This window comes from Polistes fuscatus, unplaced genomic scaffold (assembly GCF_010416935.1).
Source record: "Polistes fuscatus isolate 324 unplaced genomic scaffold, CU_Pfus_HIC Scaffold1, whole genome shotgun sequence".
Classification (NCBI taxonomy): domain Eukaryota; kingdom Metazoa; phylum Arthropoda; class Insecta; order Hymenoptera; family Vespidae; genus Polistes; species Polistes fuscatus.
In genome coordinates this window covers 3,890,536-3,902,925 of record NW_025112997.1, presented here as the reverse complement: position 1 = coordinate 3,902,925, position 12,390 = coordinate 3,890,536, and the positions used below count along the sequence as shown (strand labels likewise).

The 12,390-nt window shown below is 31.4% G+C and overlaps 1 protein-coding gene across 1 annotated transcript; it reads right to left on the bottom strand.

Moving 5' to 3' along the window:
- Positions 1–8,247: 8,247 nt before the first annotated feature.
- LOC122517945 (zinc finger protein sens-like) lies at positions 8,248–9,672 on the bottom strand. The gene has a single exon (XM_043636581.1). It carries the CDS (start codon positions 9,670–9,672, stop codon positions 8,248–8,250), a length of 1,425 nt encoding a protein of 474 aa, XP_043492516.1.
- Positions 9,673–12,390: the final 2,718 nt, after the last annotated feature.

The following is a 12,390-nucleotide window of genomic DNA, read 5'->3' as shown; positions in this document are numbered from 1 at the left end:
TTTATATCTTTTTTATTCATTTATATCAACCATTTAAATTCATTCCTATCAGTAATAATAAATTAGTCCGTTCCACGATAATAGAGGGTTCAAAGTATCAGGGATAAAAACATGAAAGCGTGACGTTTATCATTTATAAGAAAACATAACATTTCTGTGTCATCGAGTCTCAACATCGCGTGAATCTCATCGATAACCAGACAAATGTGTCCGTGAGAAGAAGAAAGATAATTGTGCCGCATCGAAGGTAGCAATTACAATGTCCTTTCGTATGAAAGAAAACATCGCGTTTGTGTATATTGGGTCGGATAAAGAGTTTTCTCGAATTTTCCCGATAAATGATTTCCTTATCGTATAACTTTGATAATAATTAATCTTCTTGGTCAATCGTATCTATCTATCAACACTCGCGATATTGATATGAAACTTAAACATCGAGCATAAAACAATTTAAAAATCATTCGTAGAAATATGAAACAAAATTTTGTTTTATATTTGCATAAAAATACGAAGTAACTTATTCCTCGATCTAATATATTGTATATGCCTTATTAAAAGATTACTATAATTATTTCCATATCAGCCTGTTTATTATTACTATTATTATTATTATTTCTTAGAAATCTAAACATACGAATTTTCTTATCTTATTTTTATAATATTTAAAAGCCCGTGATTTAGAATGAAATTTATATTTTGTAAAAATGATATAGAATATTTTGTTTTGTTAGAAAATGTTAAATCAACAGGATTAAAGGGTAAATAAGAACAACGTAATTTATCGAAGGACAACTCACGAACTATCCTCGATGACATCGTTATCCTTCTCTAAAGGGGAATTGTTTAAACTTGATCTACTAATTAGATGAAATTTATTTGAACAAAAAGAAAAAGAAAAAAAAAACAAAATAAAATGCAGCTGTGCGTGAGTGCGTTTTTCTCGTTTAAAAGAGGAAGAGGACATTCGACATTACTCTCTTAGCAAAGTTATTTTGAGATAGAGAATAGATGTTATTTTCAAAGCGATGCATCTACGTTAGTTAACGATCGTAATGGCGTTCCTCGATATCTGGGTCAAAGTCACGTCCTCGTCGAGGCCAAAGAGCCATTTAGCCCGAGGCCTATTTTCCCTGTCTTCGCGTAATTCCGATCACAACTTCGGACCAACTTTGGCAGAGATCCTTGCTCATCTCTCTAACGTTTTATAAGAAGATACTGGATGATTCATAAATTAATGATCATCACACACACACACACATACATGTGGTATTAATATTTAAATACAATATTTAATTGTTAAGATATTCATTATTCATCTATGATTGTATTTTCAATATAATAATTATTATATATTGTTAAGTTTTATTTGTAATAAAAAAAAATGGTGGTTATTATAATTATCGTTCAATTTGAACAAACAAAACTCATCAATACCAACTCGTATATATTCTTTTATTTATTCTTTTATTTATTTATTTATTTATTTATTTATTATTTATCGCAGTCATGTAAATTCATCTCCATTTATTAATGAAAACATGATGGTAACAATGATATATATATATATGTATATTTTCTTCTTTATTTTATTCGCGTGAATTAATATCATCCCCTATTTTACTTATGAATTATTCATTCGTACGAATAACATTTTCCTTGTTGATTAGAAAGAAAAATAAATTGAGAGAACATGGTTTGTCAAGTTGTTGTAAAAGTAGAAATTGTTGTCTCGGGGACATCTCTGTTCTTAGGATTTATCAGGACGGTCACGTCCCGTCAACGGACGTTTGCGGACCGTTCCGGTTCTCACACACCTTTGTGACCCTGGTTTAACCGTGCACGCGTAATATTCTTTCTTTTTTTCCCACATTAATCGTATCTTCAACCGTTCGTGTCAAGTGTCAAGGAAAGTGGTTAACTTTTTCTTCAAATCATTTCTTTAATATCCGAATAAAATAGTACTTTTTTTTGTTTTTTTTTTTTTTGTTTTTCAAATAAAATTAACAAAAAATAATGGAGAAGATAAGCACGAGCTTTGTATTTCTTTTTTTTTTCTTTCTTTTTCTTTTTTTCTTTTAATAGAAAAATACGACGATTCTTAAAAACGAGTGTCACTATATTTATATATATATTTTTTTTTTCTTTGAGACATGTATATATATGTGCCCATAATTATGAAAGTGGTCTAAGTCATATATATTTCTTGTTTCGAGATATTTAAAGGATTACATTTGAACATTAAATGAATTCTATATAATATTGAAATAACAAACACTAACGGTTCATTTTTAACAATATCGTGAAAGTTACATTGAATTAATTTACTTTAAAATAATGTAGTGTGAAATAACTAATAAACTAATTTTTTTTTTAATTTTGACTTAGACCACTTTCATAATTATGGGCACATATATATCTATATACATACATATGCATATATGTAGTAAAATATTCTATATATATACAAGGTGTTTAAAAATACATGGAATCAACTTTAGAAATAGATAGGAGATAGAAAAATTATAAAAAATAGTTCATACAAATGATCCTGATTTGATATCGTTTCAAAGTTATAACCACCATTTGTGTTTCAGTAATCTACTACAATTAATCTTCATAAAGGATTCCCAAAACCGACCTTTTTTATTTATATCCGCTCGGAGTTCTTCAAAATTGTTTTCAAGTGTTCTCGCAAATAAAAATCTAACAACAAGAATAATTACAACGCTTGTAAACTTTGAATGGGAAATAGAAAATAATTAAAATACTCGTAGTAAGAAAACCGAACATTGGAAGTGAATTGAAATGATGAAATTTAATTAACAAAATTTATTTACTTTTCCAAAAAGTGGATCCAATATATGACGAAACATCTTATATGTATATATATTTGTTCTTTTTCTTTTTATCGAATATTACATATTGACATATATACAGTCACTATTACGGTACATAACGTATTTTTTAATTACTATGAAAGTTAAACGGATAGTAGGAGTAACGTGGAAATATCGGACGATCGGGAATCATTGGGAATGATTTCAGAGAAATAATACTAATCTTAATCTGACTTTTTCTTTCTTTTTTTCTTTTTTTTTCCGAAAAATCGACAAAAAATATTATTTTAAATCTTAAGAAACAAAACTATTCTCGGCGGAACGATTTCTCCGATATATTTGTCATTTCTTTCTCTAGTTGTTATTTTTTAATATTTGTACCCGTACATATATACATATATATGTATTTAAAAAAAAGAGACCAAAAAGTTTTTGTTAATAAAAAATATCAATGATATTTATGTATTTACATAGGACCTTTTAATTACGCATTAAACTCTCTTTCATATTAACATATGTACAACGTGTCCCTCATAACTTTATTTATTTAACATATTGTTGACCATTCGTTATTTCGAAAACATTCATTTCATCTCATATGCATTAAGTTATATTCATAATTATTAATCCAAATCATATTATTAAAGTATTATTAAAATTCAATAAAAAATCATTTGTTGATTAGGTCAATAATGTGTTAATAACAAAATTGAAATAAAAGTGGAACCAAAATGGAGGACCGTTCGTTATCGTTATAATTTGAAAATACATAATTAATGTATATATAAATCATTTCTCGAAGCTAATCGTTTTTCGAGGACTATTTGAAACATGTATACATATAAAACATATATATATATATACATATAAAAAAAAGAAGGCACGTTAACATCGCGTAATCGTTGAACACTTAGAAACGGAGTTTTCTTTTTTATTTTCTACATATTTAAAAAACAAGAAAGATAAAAGAGAAAACTCTCGTAGTCTTAAAATCTAATTTTCAAACTAATGGTAACAGACGGGGTGTGGTGGTGGTATCCATCTAATATTTTTTTCTTTTTCTTCATTTTATCTAAATACACGTAGTAAGTAGTACGTATAAATCGGTAACCTCGGTGAAATCACAATCGTGGTACAATTCATGAATTATGTATATTTATATATATATATATATAAATATATATTTTTATTTATTTATTTATTTATTTATTTATATATATAGATAATAGTTAATTAATTATAGGAGAGAGGAGAGACGATTGTCTTAACGTGAAAAGTTTCTATACATCGTGTTAGAATTTATGATATTTTGATGATGATCTATAATGATTGATAATGATTTGAAGTATTTATATTTGATTTTGTTTTAATGAAAATTTTCTTCGATTCAAAATAATTTAAAGAACAATCTAAATATTTCAATTTGTTTTATTAATAACTAATATATAAAAAAAAAAACAAATAAATCTTGTTTCTAAGATCCCCAGACTGATCTATAACGATCATATCATATTTATTCGATATTTAACTGATTTGAAGAAAGAAAAAAAATAAAAAATAAAATTGATACAAATATACAAAAATTCATCTTTATCTAGAAAGAAAAAAAAAAAGAAAGAAAACAAATGTGAAAAACGATCGAACGATAAACTCGTTTAGCTGTCGCAACGCAATAAAGTAGTGCACGTGTGTGATTCTTTTTTATTACCACCTAACCTATAAAACTTTTTTCAGTTTTATTGAATAATCGGATCGAAAGAAAGATCGAAGGAAAAACTGTTTTCATAATTTAAGAACCGAGCCGAAGCTAACCGATCGATCGATGATATCTTTCTCTTCATTCTATCTTTTTCTTTCTTGTTAAGTTTGAACATGGGGCTGGCTGGCTGGTTGGGCGGCAGGCAGGCATGATGTCGACTCTCGCTCGACGTGGCTCCTTTATTGCGTTTCACTTTCGCGATGAGCTTACCCGTCCGATCGGGGCGTGGCAAAAGTGTAACGCAAGAAAGGTCCGAGGCCATCGACTGAAGAGATCGTATGCGTGAGTCGAGAAAAACAGGGCCTCTGGCCCCATCATCCTCCACTCGACTTCTTCTCTCTTCAACACAATTTCTGTCGATTTCCACTCTCGACACAATCCGAGCCGACCTCGGCTCAAATAAATCTCTTTTTTTTCTTTCTTTCTTTCTTTCTTTCTTTCCTTTATTTATTTTTTCTTCTTGTTTTTTCTTCTTCCTCCCCCCTGCCCCCTGCTTCCAGCCCCACTCAAAAAAGAAGAAGAAGAGAGAAAAAGAGAACAAAGTAACACTCGACGGATTCTTTTATTTATACGTTTCATTTGTTATATTATTGCACTTTTCGTTTTGTTTATTTTTATTTATTATTGTCCTATTGTTTTATTTTTTTTTTTAATCTACGTTCTTTTCCGTTTTTTCCTTTGTTTGTTAAATTTATTTATTGTTTATGCAAGGGAAATCAATGTGTTATATTATTGTGATTAATAATCTGTCCTAAGTGTTTTTTTTTTTGATTACTGCAGATGAAAGTTTCGTTTATTAATGTTTTGAGCTTCTAGATCTTTTATGTTCAAAATAGAAACGTGTTTTAATGCTTGCAATTTTGTAAAGTAAAGTAAAGTAAAGTAAAAGTATTCTGCTATCAAGTGAATAAGTGTCAATGTGATGAAGTTAAAAACATGCGTAAATATTTACTGATATATATTATATATACAAATTAAATGATTCTAATTTAATTTAGAAAAATTTCTCATTACTTTCTTCGTTCTTTTTTGTAATTAATTAATTCATTATTATTATTATTATATTATTATTATTATTATTAATACTATTTCATATTATTCACAAATATATTCTGCGATGAACGATGACAAGAAGAACAATAAAAAAACAAGAGAAAAACAAATTAATTTTGAAAAATCCTTCTAAGATATATATTATTTTATGTTTTTAAAATTTCTACCACTTTTTGTAATTCTTAAAAGTAAGATAAAAGACGAAAGATGAAATTATCGATAATAATCGTTTAATCGTGTTCGATTCATCCATCAACCTCTCTCCCACCCCTATATCTTATAACTTATAACAACTGCGAGTCATCGTTAGATCGTTAGAGGTTAATCGAAGTTAAGAGATCTAGCAAAGGTCTAACGGCTTCTAACAAACGTATCCATCGACACCCGTCTTCTAATTTCAACTAGAAAGTATCTATGGCTTTCGCAAATCTCTTTTTTCTCTCTCTCTCTCTCTTTATTTCTTTCTTTCTGTTTCATAAAAGGGAACAGAAGAAAATGAACAAATGGAAGAAGAAGAAGAAGAAGAAGAAAGAATAATAATAATAAGAAAAATGAGATAAAAAATATTTAGTAAAGATGAGTAATGTAGATATGAATCATTATAGGAAAGAAACATCGATAAAAACGTCTAAGATATTTCTAATACTTGGATTAATATCATCTAATGTTATAAGATACGTATTTTTATTTTTCAAAAATTATTCTTACTTTATTTATTTATATACGTTTATTCAGTTTCACGATACCCTTTTTTCACTTGTCAATCTTTCTAATCGTTCATTATTATCATTATACTCGTCATCATCATCATCATCATCATCATCATCATCATCATCATCATCATCATCTTCATAATTATTATTAACATGTTACTAGGAAATATTTATCATCTTGTCAATCCAACTTTTAAAAAAGTTACAAACCTTATAATTATTAAGCGAGAGTAAATCAACCAGTAGTCGGCAAAATAAGTCGAGCATGATTTCTAAACAATATTACTCATTCCATTTTCCTTTCCGTTTATCTTATTCATTTATTTTTACCATTTTTTCTTTCCCCCTCTCCCTCCTATTTCTTTTTCTTAATTTGATTTTATTTGATTTTATTTGATTTCTTTTTTGCCGAGACTGGTTGGTATCACTAAATTAACGTTTCGAACGATTTTAAATTCACTTTCTAGATCGTAAAATGGAGAACTCATCGCAAGTTCTTTTTCTCAGGAACTAATATCATTTCTCCTTTTTAAACGTCATTTTCTTTTTTACCTTTACTTTTGTTTTTATTTTTTGTATATATAAAAAAAGGAATTCATCATGTTAGTCGAGTCGTACGATGTTTACGTAGAAATATTTTTTCTTTTTTTCTTTCGTTCTTTTTTTCCCATATACATAGAAAATTAAATGAAAATAAAAATGAATGAATTATCAGTCATATTGATTTTATTTCATCGTGATTAGATTTAAATAGAAAGGAAAGACAGCTTTCTAAAATCGAAAGATAATAAAACTAAATGATGTTTGTATTGGGTTTGAGAATCGTTTGTACCTTGCTGTACCAGAAGTTTTATTCCTTAAAACTCGCTCGATCGTGGAGAAGCGAGCAGGTTTTATCGTGGCGTTCATAATCTCGTTGCGACAGCATCCGCGATGAAAGAGGAAACTCTACTCGTTCATTTCGAAAGCTAACTTGAAGAATTTTCTCCTTCCTAATTTGTATTTCCCTTCTTATTTTCTCTCTCTCTCTCTCTCTCTCTCTCCTTTACCTAATCGATTTCGCGTTATCGACTTCCGTTCTATTACCTCTTTCTTAAAATTCAATTTCATTTATATATATATAAACATTTTTCTAACAATAAGATAATTTAAAACGGTCGATAATGATCTAGAGAAAATGATTTATAATGTTCCTTATTTGTTTTATCTATTAATAGGAAATACAATTTTGTTCGTATCCAAATTCATTCTTTTTTCTTGTTTTTCTTTTTATTTTTTTTTCCATAATGATCCATACGATCTATAAGGATCTATAATGATTTAGTATGATCAACGAATCGATTACGCGTTATCGACTTCCGCTTACATAGATTTACTTTTCCTCGTAATTAAACTTGAAATATATAAAAATACATTTTTCCTTAGAGGATTATTCAAAATGATTTTTTAGAATGATTTAGAATGATTTACGAATCGATTTACGCGTTATCGACTTCCGTATGATTCTATCTCTCTCTCTCTCTCTCTCTCTCTCTTTTTCCCGCGAGTTCTACAAACTAATCGAGATACTAATTTACATGAAGCTTTTACCTATATTTTCTAATAGTAAGGCACTCGTGATTGGATTCACATAAATCATGCTCCTTTTAAATTGTCTCTTATTTGTTTTCATTGCACTGACCATTTAAAAAATAACTTCCTCGTTTAATATACCTACAAAATCTTAGATTAAGATCGAATTTGTTTAATATTATTTGTTTATATCCTGAACGTAAGTTTATTATTTTCTATTAAAAAATATTCTAGGAGTCACGAGAACGAGAAGGAAAATTAGGGAGAGGAGAAGGAAGAGGAGGAGGAGGAGGAGGAAAACAAGTAAAAGGATTCAAGTATTATTTCCAGGTGACAATGGCGGCGAATTGACGTCTCTTTGTTCTTCCTGTACACTCTCAGGTCTACTCGTAGTGCTACTCGACCTCGAACTTAAGTTGTCTCGATCACTGAAGTAAGACGAGTCACCTCTCTTCTCCTCCAATTGCAACTGTTGTTTGTCGCTTCTGAAATCGTCTTGCGTGTGACTCAGAAGACCCGGAAAATAAGGTATACCTTGCCTTTGGGATGTTATCTTTCCCATAAAACTGCGTATCTCTTCGAAATAGGAATCGTCGGCTCTAGGTAATTGTCCGTGATACCTCGATCTGACCTCGTCGAGTATCGTCGGACCATCTGCGTCGTGTTTCTTCAAATGTCTGTCCAAATTTGTCTGTTGACCGAAGCATCTCTCGCAAAGGGGACACTTAAATGGTTTCTCTTTGTTATGAATATTCCTAACGTGACGTTGAAGATTACTCGAGATGCTGAAACTCCTCTCGCAGTATTTACATTTGTATGGTTGTTCACCGGTATGAGTTCGAAGATGTCTCGTAAGATTAGCAGATCGGGGAAATACTTTGCCACAAAATTTACACGAGTATCTGTCTTTAGGTTTTAGACCAGCTTGAACTGTGATCGAGTAGGGTGGTAAGCTAGCGGTTTGTTGTTGTTGCGCTGGTGGTTGTTGTTGTTGTTGTTGTTGCTGTTGTTGTGGTTGTTGTTGTTGTTGTTGTTGAGATTGATGAGTTTGTTGTTGGGTAGGTTGATGTTGTTGAGTAGTACCGATCGGACTAGGTACTCTAGCGGTAGGTTGTGATGAGGAAGACGAGGAAGTGGAAGAAGTCGTTGAGGAAAATCTATTAGGTGGTAATGGTACCATCGTGGGCAATGCTCTTACTTGAATTTTCGGTAGATCCGTGACAGTAGAATTATGATGATGCGATCTGTACATAGCTTCGAGTACCAAAGGATGGACTGCATGATGTTGAGGAAATAGGACCGTGTGATAAGGTATACTACTACCACCGAGACTATTTTGATTGAGTACTTCGATCTCATTCTGATTCTCATCCCTGAGCCTTTCTTTTTTATGATCGACGCGTAAATCGAGTGGTTCACATTCGAGGTCATCCTGTTGATGAGGTTGCGGTGGTCTCGCAGCTGGACTCATGTGAGGTTGCTGTTGTTGCTGATGGTGATGTTGTTGCTGGTTCAAGGTCGGACTTGACAAACCACGACCGTGCCCATGACTAAGATCGTACGGTAATTCCTCGACGTCTGGTACTCGCACGCTCAATGGATAAATACTCGCCTGCTTCGGGCTTATGTGGCCCGGCATCTTTCGAGGACTCGAGTCCTTCTCTCGCATGGCTGGAGGATACTTAGGGTCGTGCAGCAACGTCGGGGGTAGGGTGATGCTACCGAGGTATCCACTCATCACACTGCTGCTTCCTGTCACCCTCGGCCTTGCTTCGTTGTACTGCTCGGGGTGACCTGTCAACAAAACGTCAAATCAAATTAGTTCGTCTCTTTTACAATAATACTTTATTTATTCGTATGCTTGAAAATGTCCTCATACAAAAAAATAACAGGGGATCGCCATAAATGTTATAATAAATCTATAATAATAACGGCAACCTGATAAATAGAAATTTTTGAATGACTATAATTGATTGAATATGCTTTATGCGTTATTTAATATAACATAAATCAATCGGAAGAATACTTGAAACTTTCTTTCTCCCATGCCCTGACAAAACACCATTGTTAAAGGTACAGAGAGTTGTACAGAGAGAGAGAGAGGAAGAGAGAGAGAGGGAGAGAGAGAGAGAGTTGAGATAGGGAGGAGACGCGAACAGAGACGAATATTGGAATCGTGAACGATGAGGAAAGAAGTGAAAGGCCGTCGTCTCTTCGAAAAGAAACGACGTGTAATCGTCGGCCAACGCCATATAAATTCTCCGAGAATATTGAGACTAAAAGAAAGAGAACGTTAATAAATCATTGCATTGGAGGAACAACCATGATAAATGTTCAATCCGATCATAACGATTTTCGTGAGAGTCTCGATATTAAGAAGAAAAATTTGTATCGAGAGTATTTACGTCTTCACGAAAATCGATACGATTTTGAATACAAATTAAAAATTTCTTCTATCTATATGACACAGTCTCATAAAATGGCACGTGCTTTATTCGATGGCGTATTTTATTTTTATGATCGTTAATCAATCGAACGCGTGTTTCATTGGCTTATCGTATATATATATTATTATTACGATTTTACACGTAGCTCGTATATTTATTTCTGTCGGATTTTTACACGCTATGGTACTGATGAGGATTTTTTCTTTTTTTTTTAATTATCTCACATCATAGGAAATTTATCGAATCAAATCGGGGTGGTTATATCTCGCGAACAATTATTATTTATATAAAATATATAATAATTTAAATCTCCAATTAAATGGTAATTAATAATAATTATTAACATTTATATTAATGACGTAAACATACGTATAATTATTTATATATTTTATTTATTATTTTATATTATACATTTTTTTTTTTCGAATTTTTAAACGAGTACGTATTGCATTGCCTATGCGCGCATTGAAGTCGCCGATAGCATTGAAGTCTCCGTAAAAAGAAGAACGTCGTTTCGAATTATTTCTCACCGTGAAAGTAATACATCTTTTTTTCTTTTTTCTCTTAAATAGCTCATTTTTTGTTTATAATGGAATCTTCTCTTTCTCATCAAGGAAGTTTAGATCTAGAAACTTGTTTACTATCGTCAGCGGCTTCGTTTGAGTCTAACGAAATACTAGTGTACTGATACGAGAAACGTAACAACAACAACGACGACGACAACTCGTGGTACCGTTGCACGTGATTCGATCCAGTTATAGACGAAGTCAAACCTATCTCTCTCTCTCTCTTTCTCTCTCTCTTTTTCTCAGACACACACACACACACACACACATACACGCACAACAACAAGCACACAACTAGTCCGAAGAAAGAGAAATTCACTCGCGATCTTGTCAGACAGCAATGACGAGAAGCGAAGAAAAAGTGTTAGACGATATTTAATTTCAACGAGTTCCATATTGTTGTAATAATAAAGGGAAAAAAAAAGAAACAAAATAAGGAGAAACAAATTCGGTGTCTTTTTACGATTTGTCTCCGAAGTAAAAATTCGTCAACGATCGAATTTCAATCATCGAATAAATTTATCGTAGAAAAATCGTTGAAAGTAAAAATTCAAAATGAACGGAACAATTTTTTCGATTATTAATCTAATTAAATATGAACGTGCACTAATGCGTGGATAATGATATTATTATTCATTTTATATTAGATAGAATAATTGATGGAATCGAAAGGACGGATGGAAAATATTTTCCGAGAAACACACAGATACAATACATATATTAGCAAACAGTTACTTATATTATTCATATTAGAATATAAGTATACTTTTAGATGATCGAATGGAGATTAGGGAGAGCGGAGAGATCGCGAGAACCGGTGGGATGTTACTAATATCGGATGGAAAGTGTGTAGTGCATTAACATGCGTCGATGCGTCGTTATCCCGGATGTCCTGTCGGATTTCTCGTGATTTCCTTCATCCTGAAATTAGTCGTGGAAAGTGACAGTGGCGGCAGGATGTGTTTCGCGAGAGAATTTACACTTTACTTGCATATACATATATACACACACACACACACGCACGCATATACACAAATACCTATAATAATAGAATACAGAAAAATGAACAGAAAAGAAGAAGAAGAAGAAGAAGTAATGAAAATTAACATGTAAGATCAGTTCAAATAAAATTCGAGTAGTTTCTAACGCCGCGATTGTCCGACTACTTTTTGAGCTAACTCATCATGTTTTACGATCATCGTAGAAATTCATCTTTTAAAGTTTTTATTTCTTCTTTTTTTTCTAATCCCTCTCTCCTCTGTAATGAATCAAAGAAGTTCTCATTTAACGATGTTGTGAATAATATTGAAAGAAATAGAATAAAAAGGAGAAAGAAAGGTAGAGAGAGAGAGAGAGAGAGATAACAAAAAAGAAAAGAAAAGGAAAGAAAAAGAAAAAAAGAAAGGGAAGAGAGTGTTTTTAAAGATGTCGGGTTACGTGAAT

What these genes read in the sequence shown, in the direction of transcription:
- LOC122517945 (XM_043636581.1), bottom strand. Translation starts at nt 9,672, where the DNA reads ATGAGTGGATACCTCGGTAGCATCACCCTACCCCCGACGTTGCTGCAC.